Source organism: Argiope bruennichi, chromosome X1, assembly GCF_947563725.1.
Source record: "Argiope bruennichi chromosome X1, qqArgBrue1.1, whole genome shotgun sequence".
NCBI classification, from domain to species: domain Eukaryota; kingdom Metazoa; phylum Arthropoda; class Arachnida; order Araneae; family Araneidae; genus Argiope; species Argiope bruennichi.
In genome coordinates this window covers 111,653,129-111,680,002 of record NC_079162.1, presented here as the reverse complement: position 1 = coordinate 111,680,002, position 26,874 = coordinate 111,653,129, and the positions used below count along the sequence as shown (strand labels likewise).

The 26,874-nt window shown below is 27.5% G+C and overlaps 1 protein-coding gene across 1 annotated transcript; it reads right to left on the bottom strand.

Annotated features, from left to right (window-relative positions):
- Positions 1-883: 883 nt before the first annotated feature.
- Positions 884-22,933, bottom strand: LOC129959357 (uncharacterized). Its single transcript, XM_056072175.1, has 2 exons — positions 22,354-22,933; positions 884-2,166 (listed from the first exon to the last, which is right to left on the bottom strand). Exons 1-2 carry the CDS (start codon positions 22,931-22,933, stop codon positions 884-886), a joined length of 1,863 nt encoding a protein of 620 aa, XP_055928150.1.
- Positions 22,934-26,874: the final 3,941 nt, after the last annotated feature.

The following is a 26,874-nucleotide window of genomic DNA, read 5'->3' as shown; positions in this document are numbered from 1 at the left end:
CCATATTTCGCTTTTGGAATTATTACTCAAAATTATTTAAAAATCAATTGTCAAAATTAGAATCTTTTTTACAGTCTTGCATAATTAATGAAACCTCAAAAATGTCTATGAAAAGATCAAGGTCAATAAGGATAGACCTTTTGTTGTCAATAAGGATAGACTCTTATGTAGCATGCATATTACCATTTTGTAACGCAATTTGTATAAAAAGGGCAACACGTTGTTTAAGTTTAATGAAAGAGAAACTCCTTTGTACCAATCATCAATAACTCGAGTTCTTTTTGAAACTGTAACTGATCCCTGATTTAGACATGTTAGCTTTCATTTACTAAGAAAACATTCTAAAATAATCAAAAACAACAAATGAACATTCTTTAATTGATGAAATATTCTAGTTATGACAACAAGACACCAAGAGTTTAAGCAAAAAGATTATTAAATTTCGATTATAATAATCGTAATCGTAATAAAATTTTAAAATACATGCTGTACAAACAGGTTTAGGAACGTAAAAGTGGAATAAATATTTTCCTTTTCTTGTGTGTTAAAATCGACGATTATTTAATTAACAATGTCACATCTGAGAAAAACTTTATTTCAATGAATACTTCAAATGCTTATTGAAATCCATCACAAATATTTTCATGAATTGTCTAAAATTAGTGATATGAATACTCAGTCTTATTTTTATCTGCATGGGATCATTAATAAATGAATAAACAGTATTTCTTCACAGAAACCGCATATCACACAAACACCTATAATTTTTCTTTTAAGCAATTATTCTTAAGATTCTATAATATAAAAAAATGAAATCGGTGAATTAAAAATATGTGATTTGTTTATTCTTATTTCTAAATAATATTCTTTTAGCTAGCTGGAATCAGTTTGATAATTTATTGATTTTCCACTGAGGCGGTGACATACTACTTCTTCTCCTCATTTTGTTTCTGTTATTCAAATTGTTGTTTCTAGGCAAACTGTTTGACCTCGTTCCGGAACCTAATTTGGATTCGTTTACTATTTGCTTTAAAACTTTTGGCTCTATAACAGGACTGTTCACCCTATAAGTTGAATTTAATTCCTTTTTCCAAGGACTTACACTGTCGGTTCTACGTATTCTTGTTGGAATTCTTGATCCTCTTCTTTTTCGGACATTAGCTGTTTTTTTCGTACTTACAACCCATTCTGGAGTTTCACTACCTGACAAAGTGTGGAAAATAGTAACAGTATCAGCAAATCTAACTGATTTTTTAGGAGGCGGATGTTTTGCCTCTAGTTCAGGTTCTAAATCTATCACCTGAATATCTTTCATCGGTATTTCAGACAAGCGATTGTCTGAGGAACCAGTCCCCATGTCTGGAAGAGTGATTTCAGACTCCTTTGAGAGTCTTCTTTCAAAATTAGTTTCAGAGTTCAAACTACTCTGTGAACCATTCGTAAAGTCTTCTGTAGAATAGGAACTATCAAGATCACATAAGTAACTCACGAATTTTGGTTGATCATTGCCATTAAGTTTTGAATTCTTATTAGACACTTTTGAAGATGGATCTAATTGCCTCAGGCACAAACCATCAGGTGAGATATAGAGTACAGGAGTATTTAGACTCAGAGGCATGACAGAGTCTTTCTTGTTAGTTTTGGGAGGTTTTTTGTTTTCATGTCTAACAACTGGACCAGCAGAATTGTCTCTAACTACATTGCCATGGCAACAACTGAATAGAGCTTTAAATTTTGCTCGAATGTCTTTACGCATAATGAAGACTAATAATGCGAAGAGGAAAGAATAGATGAATCTGAACCAAGTAAAAACTGTTTCATATTTAGGTGTACATTCAGTTACAGGTGAGGATAAAGTAGCATTTTGGTTGTCACATTCACTAGGCGATGTCCTCAAAGCCCCTGCTTGATGAATGATTATATAAGGTAACTCAAGCAATAAGTAAAATAAGGAAAGCCATGCTACTAACTTAAAATTAACCCATTCAGTCCACAAATCACCTTGCATAAAAACATTTGAATAATTAGCAGCGTTTTTCTTTTTTTGAATTCTGTACTCTTTACATTGCCGAATCCCAAGATTCAATAAACAGCCAAATCCAATCGCTATCATCAGACAGTAGCACCATATAGTCAGGAATAAAGCATGTACAAATCCATCGTGACCTGTAAAAAAAGAAAATAAATAACAGAATGCAGTTAAAGCTATTAATATAGTTTATTTACTTGTAAAATATCAGTATATCACTTCGGATATTACACGCATGTTATATTCGGATATTAAATTCAAAAGAATATTATTTGCAGGTACAAGTAAAAGAATATTATTTGCAGGTTATTTTAACTCAATAAGTTTGAAAAAAATTTTGTACGCCATTTAAGCACAAATAAAAAAGAACTCCTACTTAAATTCAAAGATAAAAACACTTATATTTTAGCTTATGAGTTGTGCGAGTCACCAATTTTCCCGAACTCACATAAAAGTACTCTTTTTTTTGGGATTTGGCATTTCAAAAATATAAAAGTCAGTTTTGCGGGGACTTTTTTTTTCTTTCTGCATGTACCACTTAATCAAGTATTCATTTAAAAGAATCTTATATTAATATAGTCTAATAGATAACATTAAAATAGTCTTTAACCTATATCTCAAAATAATCTTTATTCGATAACAAAAGTATTTGAAGATTTAAATTAAAATCTTTTCGCACATGCATACAAACTTCAAATTCTTCAAGATGTCGACACAATGCTCAACCTTTATAAAATACTAGTTCATATATCTGGCATTGGTCGGAACTTCAAAACCTTCATGTATTATATTATTTTTAATACGAAAACTGATTTTGAATAAGTTAATATAATACATACAATCTTTTTAATACATCATACTATTTAATTGACTGCCCTTGGACTTGATATCACCAGTAAAAGCTTGAAAATGAGATGTATACCTGTTATTTTAGACGAAGTTAAATAACATTTTTTAAACAAATACGAAAGACATGAAACAGAAATTTCAGAAAAATATATTACTAGAGTTGATCACAATCTTACTGTTACTGTATATGAAAATTGTCTGCGTTAAATTTTAAAAGAATTAATAAAATGAATGAAAAAGTTTTACAGAAACAGAAAGTTTTGAATTTTAAGATGATTTTAAAATATTTGTTGTAAAATAATTTACTCCGAAGTTACCGCAGAGAATTGCAAAATTTCAGTTAATTTATCGTTCATTGAATGAGCAATTACACTTTATACTTGGAGAAGTTTACGACATTCTTTTTTTTTTGTTCTAAAGAATAAATACGCAAAGTTTGATTGAAATTGGCTCACTCGTTGAGGAGAATGCAGAACATATATACATATATAAATACATAGACACGATGACTTTTATTTTTATCTGATATGTAAAAACCATCATAAAAAGTTTCCTGGACAATGATATTGATACAGCTCTATATATTTATTTTCTTTAAAATGTAGATAGTCTCAATATTTTTGTCTTATCATCAGTATTTTTTCAGTTCTGCGTTTGAAATAAATGTTTATACTCCTTTATACGAGCATTGCGACGTTATCAAAAAAATATAAAATACTCACTAATTATATTGTTATATTATTGATAAATTATGAAGCTACTGTATTAAATGTTATATTGAAATAACTGTTTTTAAATAAACTCAGAAAATTGTATTTCTGTACTGTATGTTGTGCTTTTTCTTGCATTAACACATCTTTTAATGAATGAAGTGTAACATTTTGCTTTGTGGTTTTGTACTAGGAAAATCACAACTCAAATTTACATTTATATAGATTTATATTTATACAGTATACTATTACTAAACATCATGCGTTATCTTATTTTAAAATTTCAATTTATAAAACATATTTCAGAATAAAAATTCAAAATTCATAATGTAAATTTTTAGAAACTACTATATCCTTTCAGAAATATATAAATTTTTAAGGAGGCCTGCTTCCCCCCCCATCTCAGTTTTCAACCACAATGATCGAATCACATATTTTTGATTATATATCTTTCTCCAAATAAATGCGTTTTCATAGTGCATTTCTGATTTCTTTTAAACCTTTTAAAAACCTTCTTATAATCCAAATTAGAAAGTGATGTCTTTGGAAATAATTAATTCCCATAAAAAATAATACAAAATTCAAGCATAAAACCCAACTAATATATTTTCTTTTAAAGTTAGTATTTTAACCACTTACTTTTGTACATCTAGATTTTAAATTTTTTAGTTATTGAAGCCATTAGTGATAACAAATATTAAATTAATGTTCATTAAATTCATTCCAGAGGATTCAAAGCAACAATATTGAAATTGTAGCTTATGTAAAATTAATAAAAAAAATTCAAAACGCTCTTTTATTAGTGTAAAATAGAAATTATTCTTTTATTAAAAATTTGGAAGTTAGGCGTGAGGCGCTGATAGAAATAGTAATATTAGTGGAATTTTACTAATGGCGATTTAATTGGTATTTATAATACATTTTTATTTGAATTTTATTGGAATTTTCTTTTTTAAGATATTCATCGAGGCTGAATTTCTTTATCGTATTTTTTCTAAATCATACATTTTGCACGAATTTATTTTGACGCCAATATTTTTGACAAAAAAATTGTTTTCTTCTTTCATTTAATATTTCTAACTTACATAATATAATATTTTCAATAATACTAATACTACTACTAGCAAAAAATATGTTTCTAGTTTTTTATTATAATTATTACTTGCATTCAATATATTTAAAAATTCATTATTATAAATAGTATAGAAACTGAAAACCGATAACTTTTTTTAAATTCTTTAGAAGATAATGCATGTCACATGGCATTAAAATTAAATTAAAATCACTCTATAAAAGTGTAAATAAATTTTTATAAATTCAAATACTATATATTCATCGGAAGCGCACAATTGTATAAAAGTTCAGAGTTCAAATGTATCAAAAAGACAATTAAAATGAATTACAGAATTGTATCTTTATAAACACGAAAACAAGTTAAAATGATTAAAAGCGATTAAAAAAAACTTATTTTCTCGAATTTAAAAATTCTGAGGAAAATTCAAAATACTTACTGTGTCAAAATCGCAAGATCTAAGAACAAATTTCCATTTTTCAAAACAATCTTTCTTCTTTAATTGTAAATCGTACTGAAGAAAGCAAAAAGTTTTTATGCTTTCTAGTTTCGTTCAGTTTAAATTAGGTTGATTCAACCAAAATTGAAAAAGAAAAAAAAAGATGTCCAACACTTTTCCAATGTTTTAATGAATTTTAGTGAAAAATATTTTAATTCAGTGTTTTAAAATTCTTGTGCGCCATGTATCTTTTGAAGTCTCTTTAATTCTGTTTGTAGAATACTCATACTAAAAGACTCTGAACAAATCATTTGCATTGTATTCAAATTACACCTTGAATATTCCTCGTGATTCCATAAGCATATAAATCAATTCTTGCATCCTCGTATTGTATTGTCCAAAATTTACAAAAAAAGCATTTTTGATGAAATTTATCATAACGAATAAGTGAGATATTCTGGATTCAACTGGTATCCATTTAATAAATGGATTATATTTATATCTATGTTACGCAGAATTCACGTAATTCTGTATTTCCTCTACTTTAGAAAACTGAATATTAAATCCATTGATATATCTTGCAATGTTATTGTAAAACATATCCTAATTCAATATTTTTTTCACTCTTAAATATATTGACTGTCAAGCAGTACAGAACTTGTGATTGTTAAAAAATTAGGCTTAAATAATTGGGAATAACAATTGGTCAAAATAGGTTTGCTTATTATCAACGTGCTTATTTTAAAACTTTTAATTACATTTAATGCATCCATCTAAGAAATATTGGGTTGATTTTACCTTAAGCGCATCAATATCATCTTATTCTCTAATATGAGAAATGGATAGCCAATTATTAAAATGACTGATTTTGGGTTTTGGTCATTGCATATACTTCAATGTATGTATTTTTTTTTTTAGTTTAATTATAGTTTACTAAAAGTACGAGTGTTTCTTCTTATACTAATTTAATGCTGGTTGGTATCTTTTTAACAATGTTTTACCGATACTTTTTTACATATCTAAATATACCTAAAATAAAAAAAATAAAAAATGTTTTTCCTTAAATTTTGTTTATAAGCTTAGAATAGTCTACGGAATTCTATGTAAGACTAGATAAAAAATATTTACGAATGCGTTTTTGGATATGTTTAATTTTAATGACTATGTGCATTGATATAATTCTTTTAAAAATATGCTCTTACAGTATTCCGTTTACTAAAATTTGAATGAAAATTTCTTAAGGTAACTATAAAATTGAATCCTCTAACGGAAAAGAGAACGAATTATAGAGTATTTAACCAAGTTAAGATCTTGTCTTAATTTGCATATTACTTTAAAATCTAAAAAAGTTTATATAATGAATTAAAACAGTAGAATCCCTAAATCAATAATATTATTTCAATTTCAATACTACAAATACTAATAAATTATTTAAATTACTAATAAAAAAAGCAAATCTTAAAAAAATTGAAATTTTTTAATTAAAATTGTTTCCATTCATTCCCGCATGCCATATCTTAATCTCTCATCAATATTGTTTATTCCATTTCCATTTTAAATTCTTGTTATAGTGTTATTTCGTTTTTAATTTTTTTTTTTCAATTTTATATTTGTTCTTTTTATTTTTATTAACTTGCACAATTTATTAACCTATTATTAAAAACATTTATCCTGGTTATTCTTAAGATATTAGATAATATGTATACAAATAGTAGAAATGTTAGGCTAACGTTTACAGGTATTTTTGGTTATATATTGACTATAACATTTAACTATGAGAATATATAGGTTATTGAAAAATATTGTGATTGAAAAATTGATAAAAATATTTCATAAGAAACGCAAATGAATCAATTTTTTTTCTACTATTTCACCGGGTAAGATAAATCTAAATGATAAAATTTTTATCGCAAATAAGACCAAATTTGGAGAAAGGAACAATTAATATAGTATATAATATGATAGGCTTGTTAGTACAAGATACGATTGTTAATTTTCTACCTATTTTTACTTAAAGTAATTATTTTGACTCGTGTAATACAGTTGACTTAATCAATAAATTTTATGAAAAAAATTAAATAAATTATCTATTTTGTTAATAAATTATGTAATTATGTAATTAATTTTGTAAATAAATTATAATGGTAAAACTTTATTCTAAATACTTTTCATTTAAATTATGCTTTTGAAATACAATAACCTTTATACATCTTTATTGAATTTGCGCAAATATTCTTACATTCTTACATCTTACATTAATTGTTATTGAAATAAAAAATGTTAAACGCAAGTAATTTCATTAGTTATCAAGATAATAATTTATTCATCAATTGCTTTTAAAATTTTAATAAGAAACTTATTTATGCAAAGAAGAAATATCATGCGTTCAAAAAAGTGGCAATAAAATTAATTCTGAGTCAACTTATTTTATAAAAAAAATGGAAATACAGCATCGAAAATACAAAATTAAAGTGGCGTAGTAAACATATATTTGTATACATTTCATTACTTAAAACATTGGTTGAAAACCAACAAATGTTTTAAAAGATAAATTTAAGTTTTCTATATATGTTTGAATACAATGAAGAGACTTTCGATTTTTTAACTTCGTTTTATTTTTGTCCCGGGAGACATGATTTTTTGCACAAGCAGAAGCGACAAGCACAACACAGAACGGCACAACACGTGAAAATTTTACTCATCAATTAAACTCATCATTAAAAACTCATGAAAATTTTGTCCCTGTGAATATATACTGTGAGATTTTAATAAGGATTTTTAGCACGTGTCATTCACAAGTAAGGGAATCATAGGAATCTTTTAAAAGAATGTATTTAGCTGAACAGTATTTTATCATAAAAAAAAGGAATCTCATACTTTCATTTTTTATCATAAAAAAAAGGAATCTCATACTTTCATTTCTTTCTATTTGCTGTATTAGTTTTATATATCTTGATATATAAATGCTAATAAATAATTGTATTATGTAAAAATAAATTAAGAAAAAAATGATGAAACATCAAAAATGAACAATCTGAAATAAATTTATGAATAAATAAATTTAATTAAAAAATTTTCGAACAAACTTTTATCACTGTACCAAATAAAAAATTTTATTGAGAATATAATAGCAAAAACATACAATTTAATAGTGAAAATAGAATAGCAAAACTTATTTTCTATCTTATTTATTCCTTTTAATGAGATATATAGTTAATGAAATTCACCACCAGGTGGTGGCTCTGGTATGAAATTAAAATGTAATATAATCAATGATTAAATAATAATTATGTTCGATAAGCAATAAAAAATGTACTACCATCGAGATTATAAAATTGTACAAATTTCAATTCTCTTGCATAACAGGAAGTGAGAGAAAAATCGATTGCGAAAGTAAAGTTTTATAAAGATGAAACTAATCAAGTTAAATATAAAATAGCTAAAAATAGAACGCAATTAAAGAGCAAGATCGTGGATCGAAATTAAGTAAAACCATGGGCTTGGATAGTTAATTTGAATAAGAGTTCTGAGTTCTAAATAATTCCAAAACACACAAAAAATACGCACGCAGTTCTATTAACGAAATTGATCCGACAAAAATATCGCTCTTTAATAATCATCCAAAACCTTTTGATGGATGACAAATGAATGTTTGACAAGAATATTTTTCCCAAAGTTGGCGTGATTCCAGTGGCGAAAAGATTGTAACTTAAAAGACTTCAAGTAAATTGTTGATGATCGATTGGGAAACGAGTTTCCAGGAAATTGAATTTTGTGTCAGATAATAAACTGAACGGTTACTTAGTTATCTGACACTGTATATCAACACAGAATATTACCGTGTCGTCACGAATTATTTGTCTACTCACACTGTATTGAAAAAAATAAAATACTATTTGAAATTGCTTTTTCTGTCGATTAACAACTCTTATAATACTGAAATATCTGGAATCTTTTTATTCAAATACTTAATCGATAGGACTTGTCATTAATAAGACGGTTTTTCCAATATCGACTTGAAATATACACAAAAAAAAAAACAATTTTAAAAACAATTCTCGGCAACGTCGTGATGTTTCGGAGTTCTGCGGTGCTGCGGTGTCACAAAGTGGTCACGAGCACCTCCACTTTATAATTTGGAATGGCAATTATAATTTGTAAGTTTGAAGGAAAGATTAAAATTAATTGAAACTAGTTTAGACCAGCTTTTCGAGCTCTAAAGTCAGGAAATTTGGTGTAATTATTAAATTAATTGATATGATATAGTTATTAATAGAAAAATAATATTTTGATTATTTATGGTGGAATAGGGAACTTTAATGGATTGACGTGCCTTCTACTATGGGAACTGATTTAATTAACTATTTTGATGAGTTATTTTTGAAAAAAAAATCAGAAAATTTCGTAGCTATCAAAGGCCGAAACAGAAATAATTTTGAAAAAACTTTAATCCACCAAATTGGCAACGGAGTTAGAAATTCTCTGTCTTTTCACAGATGTGAAATTTATTTAAATATTGTCTATAGCAGCCCTAAGTCTTTTCCTAGAGCTGGACACAGCAGGATCATATGCTGGCAGTTGAAGTAATCGCGAATCTGAGGCAATTTTTGGGAGAACTTAATTGATGTTCTTTTAATAAATTCCAAAACAAGTTCAATGTGAAGATCATCATGAAGTATGTTCCTTTTTATGTACCAGAGCGCATTAACAATCTTCATCGGATATGTGCATGGGCACGTCTCAAATGACTTTCTACAGAATCGCAGTTGGATGGAATTAAAACTGCTTTACCTCTTGTAGTAGATGGAATTAAAACTGCTTTACCTCTTGTAGTAGATGGAATTAAAACTGCTTTACCTCTTGTAGTAGATGGAATTAAAACTGAAAATTTGTAACTCTCTTAAAAAATAAGAAATAGGATGAATCAATGCTCAATCTTCATAAACACTGCAACTTGGATTTATTTTTTTTCCTTCTAAAATCATTTGTGTTTAAATAATTAATTTGTTAATTTTCAGTGTTAGTAATTATTCCGCGTCTTCTAAAAAATCCAACAGCAGTTTAAATGTTCACATCTATTTGGTGAATGCCTCGATTAAATTAAAATATATAAATATTATTTAAAAACAATTATTGTTTTAATATTGTCAAAGCAAACAGTGAGACTTTTGTCTTGACTGCCAATGAAAACAGCAAGACTTTTGTTTTGACTGTCAAAGCAAGCAGCAAGTTTACAGCTACAAATTATTCAATATTATGTTATTCTGATTCTTAAATGAATTATATTTAAGCAATAAAAACTTCTAAAAATCCAGCAGCAATTGAATTGTTCACATCTCATGAACACCTCGATTACATTCCAGATATATAAAATACAATTTTAAAATATTTCTAGTCTTAATACTATCAAAGCAAACAGCAAGGCTTTTGTCTTGACTGTCAATGAAAACAACAAAACTTTTGATTTGACTGTCAATGAAAACAACAAGCCTTTTGATTTGACTGTCAATGAAAACAACAAAACTTTTGATTTGACTGTCAAAGAAAACAGCAAGATTTTTGTCTTGATAACCAAAGCAAAGAGCAAGACTTTGGTCTTGACTGTCGAAGAAAATAGCAAGTTTACAGTTACAAATGACTCAATATTATATTATTTTTATTCTTAAATAAAGTATAATTATACAATAAAAACTTTGAAATATATATATATTTAAAGTAAAGGACTTACGCATTTATTCGAAGTTAGAGTCTGAATTATAAAGTTTTTACGGAATTTGACTATGTGATTCTTCTGGTACTGCATGTAGCAGGAGGATAGAATATGACTCCTGTTATTACGTGTTTAGACGTGTCACTTCGCTGACACTGATATTACAATAACAATGCCACAGGAATGTAGGCAGCAATTTAAATGCAGTCGAGTATGTTGTACTTGCCATGGCGAATTGGACTATGGTTAAAAAGTGACAACAAAATCGTTATCTCTATCGAATTTTTTAAACGAAATTGGCTCTTTGTGGTGAAGGCTTCTTCAAAACATATGAATTTTTTCATATGTTTCAATTAATATGTTTATATTTCTTTTCAATTTGTTAATAAATTTTCTGTGTGACTTTCTCTTGCTGGAAGCCACTTATCTTAAATAACTATAATTTTCCACAAATCTATTCACAGTTCTATGAAACTGACATAAAGTTCTGTTGAATCTGTGAAAGGTAAGTATATCTATCTTCCCGCATGTTTTGAAATGTTTGAAAGTCGGTATGAGAGTGTATCGCCGGATTTTGTTAAGCGAAATTTTTACAATTCCACAATAGTACATGTTATACAAGAAAGAACATCTGTTATTCATGATCTATCACTCCCACCCTCCCTGAGGCACTCGGATAAAATCTGAATGCAGAACGCAGCAACTGCAAACTCAGAAGTATAGTTAGATCTTAACGCCATCACCGGACACAATACAACCCCTCCCGAAGGAGACACGTCATGTCATCAGTAAAGAGTAACCAACTCCACTCCGTTTTTATACTCACTGGGACGGCAAGAACTAACCACCATGCCATACCCCATCCCCATATCTGAGGTACCCCCTGGAGAAAAAGAATATCTGGTTAAAATTTCAGATTGATATCCATATTATTTTTCGAAGGTTTTGTCGAAAACTGACTACAAATATTTTCTAATGAAGTTTTGTTATTTCAGATGATTTCTATATAATCGTTATTCAGAAGAAAATATTGAATGCGCATTTTTCTCCAGTCACCGATATCCTAATGCTTTTCGAGCGACAAACGTCATAAGATTAAACCTCAGCCCGCAAATTTAACATACAGGAAATATTTTTAACTAAAAAACACTTTTAAAATATGATTTTTTTTCGGGCAGATAGAAAAGTATTTATTGAAATTTTTCGACGTTGTTTGTTCCGAAAAATACTGCAATTTTAAATTATTGCTTAATATTCACTCCTATATAGCACATACATAAGTAAAAATGCAAAAAAAAAAATTGCTCGAATTAAAAATATCCTTGTCAGAATCCATCCAAAAGCCAAAGTGTTAAAGAAAGGATAGTGGCTTAAGCGAAGTAAAATTTATTCAAATGCTGGTATGCTTTCATTCCTTCAATATAAATAATTTTTAACGTTATTGGTTCTTTTAAAATACAGTCTTATAAGTAATTCCTAAAAGATTTGGGAATTTATCTTTCAACTTTGCATTCCTTGTAACAACTGACATATCAAAAACTTTATTTTTTAGGCTATTAATTTTTTAAATCTTAAGAATTTAAAACCCGTTAGTTTTAGATTCTGAAGATTTAATAAATTATCAAACTTAACACTCCTTGAGAATTCAGTTAATCCACATAAAATAATTCTTAAGAAAAATGGGACCAGGAAAACTGCAATTATTAATTCCAGAAAGCGAGTCTTGGCTAGGGCAAACTTAATTAATCTTAACAGTCCTTAAGAATTCTTTTAATAAGCATAAAAGAATTCTTAAGAAAAATAGAATCAGGAAGACTGCATTCATTAATTTCAGAAAGTAAGTCTTGGGTAGGGCAGAGTTCGCGCACGGAATAAAAGCTTTGACAAGAAAGTTCCATGATGTTTTGAAATTCTTTGAAGTTAATGCACAACAGTAATGGAGGCATTTTTTTAAATTATTGAAATAAAAAACTTGCTATTTTATTTTGTTTCTTGAGCTCCATTTATTTTGATAGACAATACCGTATATTTTCATGAATAAGTTGATAACTTTTGGAACTTTCCTTATCGCTGTACTGGGGGGGGGGGGGAGTATTTACGGATCCGCTAATCTCACAAAGTAGGTAGGTACACGAGCGTGCGCAAGCGATTAACCTCTAAATGCAGCCAAATTTTATACATAAAAAAATGGTATACATTTAGTATAAATACAGCCACTTTTTATTTATAGCATATACTTCTTAAGTTTAAGAAAAAATTAAAGTTAAATGAAGATTTAATCGTTTTGTTGAAATGACTTATTTTTTTTTATAAAAATGAGAATTTCTCTTGCTTGACACAGAAAATAAAACTAGCACAGATACAATAGATCTTATACAAGATAGCAAATGAATGGAAAAAATACTCTAGTTTCAAATAAGATTGCCAGAGTTGAAATTATTGCCATTGGCGTCTAGCATTTACAGCGCCTCGATTGGGAAATATTCCTCGCGTTTTACCTGCTTTACAATATTTTCATTATCATGGTGACATGTTTAAATGTCGCAAGATTTTTTAAATTTTATATTTCGGCTTATATACGGGTTTTAAATTTTGTGTAAATATTTGAGTAAAAGATCGATCATGGCTTATATATGGATCGGCTTATATTTGAAAATATACGGTAATTAAATATAACACAAAGCACAAAAACGTTTCTTTTTCATAAATTTATTGGAAAAATTTTCTTTTTTCTTATTATCATATTAGTAGAAAGGTATTACTGTAAAAAATTATGAAACCTTCAGATAAATTTCTAAAGAATTATTTAAATTTCTTCTTAAAGAACTTTTCTTATTGATATTAATTAATTTAATTGTTTTTGTTGATTGATTTTATTTTTTACAATGTCACTAGTAAGTGCAGTTGAAAAAAAAATGATAGAGATATAAAAATATCAATATATATATATATATATATATATATATATATATATATATATATATATATATATATATATATATATATATATTAAAAAAATAATTCGATTCATTTCTATCAAGGCGCATTGATTATTACTTTTCTTACATCTAGTTTTCAAGAAGCATATCAATATCCAATGCATTTTTGATGGTTTACTTAAATTACTTTGTATTTCCTTCAAGAAATTGTCATTGATTTTCCCTTCTCTATAATTTTATCGATTTTTCATTGCAATTTTATTTTATGGAGAAAGGAAAAGTGACACTTGTTGAGTGAACTGTTTCAATCGATAAATCCTCGTAGTTATTTCACTAACTGAATAGCAAAGTCAGAGAACTTCACTAATAAAAAGGAAGAGGAGTTTACAGATATTTACTGACCTGCAAGAAAAATAATAAGGATATTTCTCTCCATTTGTCTTCGCTGTATTCTTTAACAGTATGGAGCGTTTTTGTATGAAGTTGAACTATATAATGCAAAGAATCAAGTATCTGTTTTAAAGCAATACTTTTACATGCCCATTGATTTGGTTTAAAGTGCTATCTATTACTTCAATTTCAGTGTAAAAATCAAATATCAAATTTCATTTAACTGCTTCAGTTCATTTGAATTATTGTGTTAATATATATAAGCTTAACAGAAAGTCCACGATGCGACCGACTTGAGACAAGATTTCATATAGATCTATAAAAATCAGAGAAATCTGATTAATAACTCCTTAAATGAAATCTGATTAATAACTCCTCCTGACTTAAATTCTTATTGTACTAAAATGTTGAAATTTTTTTCTATAAGAAATTTAAGTCAAACAAGAAAACAAATATCGTCAAAATGTGAAATGGCTTTGTTATATATTTTAATTGTTTATGAATTATTAAGAATTATCTTTTTTATGATCTATAATTTAATATGGAAATCAGATATCAAATTTCTTATAAAAATATCTATATATAAAATTTTATCGAAATCGTTAGAGCCGAATGAAAGATACACAATATATATATATATATATATATATATATATATATATATATATATATATATATATATATATATATATATATATATATATATATATATATATATATACAAGAATTGCTCGTTTCAAGTTATAAGATAGGATAAACAATTTAACTTTCATTGGCATTTACCTTTTTATAAAGAATTGATTGTTTTCCATAAGTCTGGAATATAAACTGCAGATTTGATAGTCTTTATTTATTAAATTTATTTAAATCAATGTGATTGTATAGGCCTTTTCATGACTCTCAGCTTTGACAATTACCTGTTGATGGTTAAAAAGTGAATTTCAAGTCTTTCCCTAATTTGATTTTACACGGTTATTTCAATTCCTTGGCCATAAACAATTTGAGTTGATCAGTTATTATGTTTGTTTACTTTTAATGAAAAATGTATCGAAAGAAATTCGGTACAATAGTTCTGAGAAATGTGTTAACTTAATTATCAACACTTTAAAACTCGCGTATCATTTTGTCATCCTCATTAACAGCTTTTTAACCTTTGCCTTTTAATATAACATCTTTTTAACCTAATCAACATCATACAAACAACTTAACGGAAAAATATGTGCAATTTACGCCAAAAGTAAAATTAAAATATCAGATAATTAACATCAAATGAAAAGACTGGCAGAAATTATTCAAAAATGTGATTAAACTAAATATTTGTAAATATCACAATTAGTTTTGCACCAGTCTAATTATTTATATATTCAGCCTTGGAACTGAAAGGGATAAATGTTAAAACTGACAACAAAAATCATCCTAGATTTATTTACTTGATATTTTCTGGTCTTTGGTTGCAATTATTATAGTATTTACTATATTAATTAAATTATTCGTTCTATAGAATAGTTACATTTTTTATCGAATATAATGTTTGCAAGCTTATTTTCTTGAGTGTTCTTGTTTCTTTTGTTTGTTTCAGTATCCTGAGATGACCACTTTTCGACGTCTCTATCTATCTAAGGAGTAAGACGCGAAAGGATAAGCTCATTTTCGGAATTCTTCGTCTTTCCTTAACCTTGATTTCCTCCCTAGTCGATATTTTTTCGTTCATTTTTTTTCACGTTATGTGAGTATCCTGTCGTTTCTGATCTTATTATTTTATTTTAATTTAGTCTGCGAGTAATTCAAATTTACTTTATTGTTAAATGTAAACATCTCCCACTTTCATCTTTCATCTCCCCTATTTTGACGAATTAAACCCATCCTAACGCATGCGCAAAAGCGCGGAGGATTTTAGAATCCGTTGACAAACAATAAATATATTTATTTGCCAAATGTAGTTAAAGGATACTTTATTTGAACCACCTAACTATTTTTTAATGTGCTCTGATAAAAAAATTTTAATTTTAAAAAAAGTAGCAGTATTTTAAGCAATTAATTTGCCTTCAGAATAATATAATTAAATTTTGAAGAAATACACTGATAACAGCATTAATAAAAAATAGAATATAAATTTATGTTATCGGTCCTATTAAATAAACAGGTTTCCCAAATAATTAAAGTAATGTTATGCTTCGACACTGTAATTCACTGCATTATACAATGTATGAACTTGGATATGACATTTTATTAATTAACTCGTTTTCTCTTCCTTTTGTTCTTTTTAAATCAATGTCAATCCTTGATGCGGTTTTTATTTTCCTTTTCATGATCCAATTCCAATTTATGAGAAATATTATTACCGTCCGAATTATTCCAATTCAGACACTAAATTGGAATAACTCAGTGAATATTCCACTGAACAACTTTTATAAAAATATATTCATTTAACAAAGTTTTTCAACTATTTCACTAATTTGAAAATTTCTCTATAAGAATCAAATAACATATTTGGCAATTTACTTTAAAATAGAATAAGAACTGTTATTCTTCCATGCAAAGGTTTAATTGGTGATATTTAAATGCAAACTGCAGCTGCGTAATTATGTTCGTGTTAAAAGGTTATTTAACAAGCCACATTTAAATCGTTGAGCCATAAGTCAAAATCAAATAGAATTGAATTTATAAAATAAATATCTGATCTAGGTGTGGATTTAAATAAGGCGGACTTCTTTTATATCTTTCGAAACTAATATAACACAAAAATTTCATGTTTAATTTTTGAAAGAATAATCAAATTCTGATTATTTTGATATGAAAGATTAATAAAAATTCTTACATTAAAGATTCTTATTTTCTTATTTCTTTCCAATTTAAATATAATTGTTGAATTTTCCAATATATTTGTTTTGACATTGGCTTTGAAAATTTTAAAGAAACTGAATTATACTGGCAAATAACAAAAGTCTCCAATTGTATAATTAGCACATTTTTTTTAATTAAAAGTTACTGAATGGCTTTTCTTAAATTTAAAAGATATTGAATAATATGATTTTCAGAGATAAAAGGCAGTGATTTAATTCAGTTATATTAAAGCGATATTTTGAAGCAAAGTTAAGGCTTCTTTAAGAAGGGTGTCGCAATCAACCGTAGTCAGATGTTGATGGCATCTGACCTCGTATCTTCTTTTTCAAACTTCCACATCATATTGAAAGAAAAAACTTGGAAATTTCTTATCCAATAGATAAGACCTTACAACCTGGTCGAAGCTTTGCAATTTAAAATGTTCACATTGATATCCAATCATAAGAATTCATAGATAAGCATTTCATTCATCAGATTCATTTCATTAAAAAGAATTTAATTCATTTTAAGCTATGAACATTTCGTGTATCTCCTGTGAATGCCAAACCACAAACACACACAAAGTGACATTAGTGATGCGACTTTTTATGATTTCAAAATAGAGGGATTTCTGTTTGTAATAGATAAGAAATCCCTTGAAGAGGCTTAGACAATAAACAGAAATTTAACACTGAAAGGAGATTTTAAAAAAGTAGTCACCATATATATAGATATTCGAAATTCGTTAAATATTTTCTCCTTTTATACTTATAAATCATCTGCATCTTCTAGATTAATTTCATAATTTTAATAATTTCCTTTTAATTGTACTATTTGTATCTCATGCTTCAAAATTATTTCTTCTTTTAAAAAAATGCAAGAGTTGGAATGATATAAAAACTCATTGATTGTTTTTTATATGTATTATCTAATCTGTTTCCATAAAAATACGAAAATCAAGCAACAAACAATGCACATTACTTTTGTTTTAAAAATCTAATTTTAAAAAAAGAGCTTTCATTATTTAGCTTATTATTCAGTATAAAAATGAATAAATACCTAAATTTCAGTTTATAACAATAACGGTTTCTTTTTTTATCTATACCACGAACAATTATTGTATGTTTTTACAATTACAAGATAAATTTTGAAGATAGTAAATACCTTTTCTGGAACACTATTAAATCGTAATTAGTTATTTTAAGTTTTTAGATATATTCAGGAAATATATCTAAAAACTTAAAATAACTAATTACGATTTTTAGTACAAGAGAAATCTATCGTACTTTACAAAACAATTGTGTTAATGATGGCATTTAATTTATGTTACTTTAATTTAAATCAAAGTTTTCATCGAGTATTATTACTACCATAAAATACATGTAGTTGGTTTTTCAGAAGATTGCTTCAAATTATTAAAGTTGGAAACAAATTCTACGAATAAATTGAGTAAATTTTATTTCTATTCATAACTCGATTCTTCAGATTGAGAAATTCTATTTTCGGGAAAGTATACAAGGTTATTAATGAAACGGGAAAACTTTTCAAGTGCCATATTTTCCGAACACAGAATCTAGCAATAAAAAAAGCTATATGGTTAGTTTTTGAAAATATTTGTAATACTAGCCGTGTCCTCCAAAATAAGCATTAGTTAAGAACAACAGACGGATGAAGTGGTTCGAAAATGGCGAGAGAACGATAACCTCAGTCAACAGGTAGACAAAGGAAATGCTCAAAAGCGTAAATGCAGATCAGTTTGTCAACAAGTTTTCAATCAATTTCATGAGTTGGAAGACATCATCAGTGAAACGAATTCTAATAGATAACGGGAGAGTTTTGAAACTCGCATAGCTGATATTCAAGCATTTGCCCTTGTAAAGACACCACAATTAGTCATACCGACAGATGAATTTAAAACATCCTGCCACAGGATGGTCATCAGCGATTTGAATTATCTCTGATATAATCGACAACAATGTTTAAGCTAAAAGATTTAAAAGTGATTAAACGTGCATTTGTATTAATGCCTTTCGTTGAAGGCATCAATTTCTTTAAAAACCTGCCTCCGAACATGATTGCTATAAATAAAATTGCAATTTTAATAAGTTCAAGAGTCACACACGACAGTTGATCAGCTTTACAACGATGTTCCAGAAGACAATATAATTGTGAATAAATGTAAATTCTTGGGTGTGAACATTTAGCGAATAAACGGAATTTTTTTGCTTAAATAAATGCAAACTTTGCAAGAAAACATAAGATGTCTTCTGGATATAAGTCCTAATGCGTCTTTCAGAATAGAAATTAAAACAAGAATAGATCTTATTTCCATAGAATTAAGTATATAACATACAGAATGCCACTGACCGAGCTATCTGAAAATAGCTATACTTTAGTATAAGAGAGAATAAGAACCTACGAAAACTGACATTTGGTACGATATTTTAAAGTGAAGGATAAATGAAGATATCTTCTCGCCAAATTTAACAGAGACTCTTCATCGCCAACGCATGTCTGTATGCACAGAAAAAAAGAAGTTAGCCTTTGTTTTGATATATTAAAAGAAGTTATATCAATCTCTGCCTTGAAGAAGTTGATTGAATTCTTTGACATCAGATATATATCTACACACAACTAGAGATCGTTTTATAAATTTTTGCATTCCAAATTTATTTTTGAAAGATATACTGCTTAAACAATGACAATTATATTTTTTGGTACGAAAATACAGTGCTTCATAAAATTGTTTGTAACTCGAAAGTATGGAAAAAAATAGCATTGAAAGTCAATGCCTTCATTTCTAAAGTATGTATTGAGCATTGTTTAGGTAATACTTAAGATATGTTATTTTCTTCATGAAACCACTTTCAAACTGATTGCCCAGTATTAGACATACTGACCATTATTAAAACATACAGAAATCTTTATTTGTCTCAGTATTTAATAGATTATTAAAAATCTGCTATATGCTGCTTGCGCGAGCGAGTAAAAAAAAAATTTTTTTTTTCGTTTCCTACAAAAGTAATGAATTTTCTATTGTATTACAAGCCATTATAAAATAATTGTCTAAAATGATTTATTATCTTCTTATTAGAAAATAGTTATATAATCTAAGAGTGAGATTATACTATATAATTAACTTTCATTTCTTCAATAATTCATCCAATCAATAAAGTGTGCCAAAAATTATCATGCCATTTACAAATAAAATAATTTTAAGAAGACAAATAAATTTAAATAAAAGTATTTGACATTCATTTATTTATCGCGCTTAAGAAATCTACTGAGCAGCTGTCAAAACACCGTTTGCTATTCGCGCCAAAACTAATAAAACTTTTTTCGATTCGTACTCTTCCACAGTGATGAATTTTCCATTGTATTACAAGCTATTATTTAATTTGACTTTTTTCATATTGTAGGAATGTAATATCGTAAATGTTTTTTTACTCATTGAATCGTAGTTCTGAACTTACTGAATAGAGTTCTGATATTAATAACCATTAAATATTCTTCCTGACAATGCAATTTTTTAATATTTCGAGAGCTAAGTTTAATTTTGGTTCCGTATGAGAGGTGTTACTTGGCAGTGAATCAGAAAAAAATTGTGTAATGGGTTAAGTAATAATTTTAAAAATGAATTATCATGTATATTAAAGACTAAAGGTACAAAAAAATTAAAATATTTTTTAAATAAAACTTTTATTAATGTGTTTATAAGTTGAAAAAACTGCAAAAAAAATCTGTAGGTGAAATTATCTGTTATCAAAACAAAAGTCATAAAAACAGGAAGTAGTAAAAGCAATGCATTATGAAAATAAAACCACAAAGTATATCATAAAAAAGATAATTCTCAATCATTCATTAATAATTGAAATATATAATAAAAACTCTTCATATGTTGACGTTTTTGTTTTTTGTTTTTTTTTTTTTAACCTAGATTTTTTTTATAGCAAAAATGTTCTTTTCCATAATAATCAAAACGAATCACTAAAGAGATTTCTTTAATTTTTATTTTAAGCTATGATATACGAGTAATACGGAATTTGGAATTAGACTGGGATTAACTGCAAAAATATATTGAAACTTCACTTAATTTTTAATTAATTAAAAAAAATTACTTCGAGACCAAAATTACAAGTTTGCTATTGCTATGCCAAGTTTGATAGCCCTACTTCAAGCGATCTGGTCTGTGAAGAGTCAACATACCCACATATCCATCCTTATTATTAGTAGAGATTTATAAAGTATAATTTATTATAAAATATGAAATCGAAAAATTTTCTTTTTTGACTTATATTAAACATCTTATCAATTAAAAACTTCGAAAAATAAAAAGGAAAGGATAAAAATAAAATATGTATTTTCCAATAACTTTATATTTAAAATAATAATGAATGTTCAAAAAATAACTTTATATCATAATTACTTCTTTTGAATAAATTAAGGTAAGGTTTCGTGTATCTATGAAATACATAACAATGTAAACAAGAAATACTGGATAATTATCAACACCACGAAGTTACTACTATTGTAACTATCAGATGGTTCATTCATTTTGACAAAAATTTTCTAAATCAATAAATTTCCGTTCTGAAGTACAGAAGAAACTTATTTATAGTTAGTTACGACTCTGTTAGTGGGTTGATTTTTCTGTTTAAAAAAATTTTTCACCTGAAATTCAAGTTATTGTTCATAGTTTAAAATTATCCTAACTGTGACCAACATAGAATTTTTTGGAAATTTATTTATTAAAAAAATATATAAATGAGAAATACATGATAAAAAATGAGTTTTAAAAACCTGATGTTTGAGATATTTTGAAACCTTAAGTACCTGATAATATTTTTTGAAAATAAAAAAATTGTCTTGTTGAAAAAATTATTTTGTTTAAAAATTAAATTGTTGTGTTTATTTTGAAAAGGAAACCCAACAATATATAATATTTAAATGTTTTGTTATAGTTTTTTAAAACATAACTGATAAAAGTCAATATGCAATAACATTTTTTTTTTACCTTAGACAATGTTGCTATTCATAGATGACAAGCCTTATATTTGATTACAAAGTAGTAAACAATCATCCAGATATATGAGAACACTCCTGTGAAGATCTTTTTTGTCATCATGGCAGTATAAATATTTATGAAAACTTGATTGATTAGGTGTGGACGATGTAGCTTTTAATAAAAGAATCATCACGAAAAAAAACAAGCTCTATCATGACTTATTATGAAGACTTACGCATTCTCATGAAATATTAAACACTGTAGACGAGAGACAAGCCCTTCTTTGTCTTTAGTCAAATTTTATGTCTCTGAAAGATACCTGTGTGCTCGGCAACGACTTTTGCCCTGCATAAGAAATTTGAATGTAAAATAGATTATTATAATTACCTGCTGAGGCGCAATTATATCTGGAGGGAAATAGGTGAGATGTCATTGATTTCACCAGAAGAGGGATACACAACAAAATACCTGCTGTCCACATGGTCACTATGACGACTATTTGTTTCTTGATGGTTAAATAACTTTGAAAACGAAATGGCTGCCATACAGACACCATGCCCTCTGCACACATGAGACAAACAGAAAAAGTTACTTCCAGTGTCACAAGTTGTACCATAAAAGAGCTAAAGGCGCAACCTACAGCCCCAAGTTTCCAAGTATCCATGGACACATAGATTATTGCAACAATCATGTTCCAAAGGCTCTCCAGCAGAAATACCGCACACAAGTTTGAAAAGAGCATGTTAAAAGGAACTCTTCTCAATGTGTAACTTGATGCAATAGTGACAAGAAGGAAGAGATTGGTTACAAAAGAGATCAGGAAGACAATCACCAATAAAACTATTTCCAATATCTCTAATGCAGGATCCGTTTTTGTGTCTCCTGTGTACGTTCCATTATAAAGAATCACAACGGTCACTTGAACAGTTTTTGAGTCGTTTTTCGGTACGTCCTCTTTTGTTGCCATTTCAACCAGAGAACACTAAACGATCTTTGAGCTTGAATGACCGTCTCGTTATGGTTCTGTTGTACTAGAGAGCTGTCTGCTACTCACCTCTAGTACCTCAGCGACACCTGTGGCTACGAGTGACGTTTCTAATCGATGCAATGCCTCTCTAACGCTGTTCTTTCACTCGGTATAAACAAGCAACACGGATTGATTCTACATAGTTAATGGACTATGGAAGTGCATCTGAGACTAGCGGTGTAACTTTTATATCCGCATAAAATCACAGACTTTCATTTCGTAGCTATAACAATGGGAAGATGATTTAAGATTTCCATAAATTTCCTCGATACGATCAAAGGATTGCAGGGATTGAAATTCATCCCTAAGACAACGACTTCAGATTTAAGTGAATAAACGATTCGTTTAGAAAATTTTGAGAAAAAGTAGAGTTAAATGCCAAAATTCTAGATGTTCTCCAGATCTTAAAAAATAGCTCGCATTACTTTTAAAAACTTTCGTCCGTTTGTATGCTAATAAATGTCGTATCTGTGTAGAATACAAAGGAGTGAAGAAGGTACATAATTCTACCAAATTTATTTTGTTACGGCTTACCTTCTCTTGGAACACATACAAAATTATAATATCAAGTAAAGAAAAAACTTTATGTTTCGAAACGTATTCAGGCAGATGACCATATAAGAAAGAATACTAATCGTAACTCTTATCGTATGAAACTGCTTGGATGTCTGTCTAAAATGACACTTTTAAACCACAAGTATGAGGAATTTATTGAATGGTTTATCAGATTAACGTCACACTTTCCAATATATAAATATATTAAAGGCATTGAATTCAAATTTAATTATTACACTTGACTGAGCAACTATTTATAATTTTTAAAACTCATTTCATTCGAAAAGTGAAATTTCCGTTAGGAGTGCCATCAAGTAAAAATTTTAGTTCAAGTTGTTGAGATATCAGAATTTAAAAAAAAAACCTTAGACTAATAAAAGGAATTAAACAAAACATTACGAATTATGATATTAAACGTATTATGTTATTAATATTAAACGAATTATGTTATTAATGTTAAATGAAATATGTTATTAAACGTATTATGTTATTAATATTAAACGAATTATGTTATTAATGTTAAATGAATTATGTTATTAAACGTATTATGTTATTAATATTAAACGAATTATGTTATTAATGTTAAATGAATTATGTTATTAAACGTATTATGTTATTAATATTAAACGAATTATGTTATTAATGTTAAATGAATTATGTTATTAAACGTATTATGTTATTAATGTTAAACAAATTATGTTATTAAACGTATTATATTATTAATATTAAATAAATTATGATATTAAACGCTTTTATGTACAGTAGACTCCCGATTATCCGCGAGCGGCTTATCCGCGCCTGCTGCACAAAGTTTTTTTTTTTTTTTTTTTACTGATTTTTTTCAAAAAGGTGGTTTTACAGTTATGCTTTTGTAATTATATAATACATTACAGTATTAAAACAGTACATATGTATTCATTTTTCTGTGTATTCTTGACGCCTCTCGTAAATACAAAGCACTTTTCTGTTTTCATTCACAAAATGCATTTTAGGTTCGTTTTGAGTGATATACTAAAATATTAAGCGTTAGTTAAACATTTCCTGCTGTTTATTTTACGTTTTATTGTACATAAAACGATTTTTCAAAGTTGGAATGACTGTTTTCTTTTTTGCTATACCCGTTTTTAGCTTTTTTCGGATTATCCGCGATTTTTGTTATCCGCGGCGGCCGCGCCACCCAATTCCGCGGATAATCGGGAGTGTACTGTATGTACTTTCAGATTAAAAACTATTTACTTTATCATTCATAGAATGCTGAATTTGAAAGTCTTAAACTCATTTTGAATCTCTTGAGATTAAAATTTGATACTTCTATTGTTTATCCATCACCTTAGTAATTAAAATAAATAAAATTAGATAAATGTAATAAATAATCTATTTGTTTAATTTGATTTTCGATTATAGTTTAAGCTTATACTTGGTTAGAAAGTATAAGTCTACAATAAAAAAATTTGATATGACAAAACTAATTTTACATTATTTGTATACAATGAATGTTTTTCAACTTCAAATTATATTTCGTCAATTAATAATGTCTCTGAAAATTTCCTTGGATTCTGCAAACTTTAGACATTAATGGAATTTCAAAATACTGAAGAAAAAAACAAATTTTGCCATTTTTAAGTATTTGGAACTAAGAATTTTGTTTATTTAGATTTGAGTCAAAGTGGCACTGCTTTTTATTAATTATGAAAATTTCAATGATCATTAAACCTTCTATCTTCTTTTAGAAGTTACATTTTATATGCACTTTGACAGAATTTAAAGACAGTTCATTTGACGTTACAACATAAATTAGCTCAATAAAATTTTTTAAGCAAGTCGCTGAAATTCCTTCAATAAAATTACTTCAAAATCCCTAAAAAGGTTACACTTTAATTCCTTAAGCCTGGAGCTTACTTATTCTTAACAGATACTGCAAGATGTAGAAAATATGTCTTAATTAGTTTTATCATTTGTTTCTACAACAAGTCGTCTGTGGCGACCGGCTTGTTCACCAAGATTATTGATCTTTTAGGCTTTTAAACCATTGGTATGGAATGATTTTTTTTAATTTTCAACTTGTTATTTGATAAAACTGAAAACATAAATTTAACCCTTTCTAGGGCCGTGAGAAGTATGCTTCCCACCAAATTTTTCAATCTTTGTATGAAATTATGTAGGTTGGCTTAAGTTCTGACAAATGTTTTTAGCAAGTCAGAAACTTAGATGCTTCAGTTCTTTATCTCAGACAAAATGATGTGTCTTGATTTGTTACTTAATTATTAATTAACCAAATTAATTAATGAATCAAATTAAATTTATCTAATAAGCTAAATGAATCCCTTTTCTTATTCTAATTTCAAGCCTAAAAATATTTTAACATAATATGACTAGAAAAAAATGACCCTTTAAAGGGTTAATTGCATCAATACGCTACAATTTGCTTATGAACTATGAATCAAATCGTAGCGAAAATCCTACTTCGGAGTGAAGGCATTAGAAAAGCAATTTTTAGCACTGATTTTTGAATCACTGATAAATTTTTAGCACTGATTTTGAATTTTTTGAATCTTTATTTTAGCACTGATAAAAGCAGGTGACTAAATGTTTTACTGAATGAGTTTGAATTTCATCACAGCATTAAAAAAATTGCTCTAGATGGTGTATTAAATTAAATTTAAAAAACATTAAAAATAAAGAAAAAATTCGTAAGGAAATGAAACTGACATCATTTAATAAATAACTTTATGAATTTTAAGATAATGCAAAAATATTTTTTGTGAAATAATAGTTTAGGAAGGTATGAACATCAATTTCCAATGGAAAGTCATAACGATTACCAATATGGCATCAGCTAAACTTATTTTCGCGCTTGGTTAAAGCTTCCATTTAAAACCTATATATTGACACTTTCTTTTGGATTGCTTTTACATTTTATTTCTCCTCATTGAATGGAAGTATCGGTGATAAGGTGCTCCCTCCTTCTAGAATTTCTAATATTTTGTAGTTCTATCAATTGGCTGAGTGAAGTGTTGAATTCGTACGTCTGTAAAAACATCCAGTCAAGCAATCGGAAACGTTCGTACAGCGATTTATTTATATTTGACAGTTGCCATTTACCAATAAGTAATAAGATCTTTGTGCCACATGCGTTATCATTTTATATACATAGATAAACAATACATTAATTTCTAAAAATACAAAAATTTAAAAAAATAGTTTTTGCATATCTATATATATTCCATTAGCTATTTTAGGAGCATGTATGCATTCCCCCCCCCAAAGTCCTTATGAAATGATTTAAAAAAGTATAATTATAAAAAAACTTATTTAAAACATTTTTC

Excerpts from the sequence above, each read along its gene's own strand:
- LOC129959357 (XM_056072175.1), bottom strand. The coding sequence starts at position 22,933 with ATGGCAACAAAAGAGGACGTACCGAAAAACGACTCAAAAACTGTTCAA. Across the intron at positions 2,167-22,353 it reads ATATAATTGCGCCTCAGCAG|GTCACGATGGATTTGTACAT; the intron begins GTAATTATAATA and ends CTTTTTTTACAG.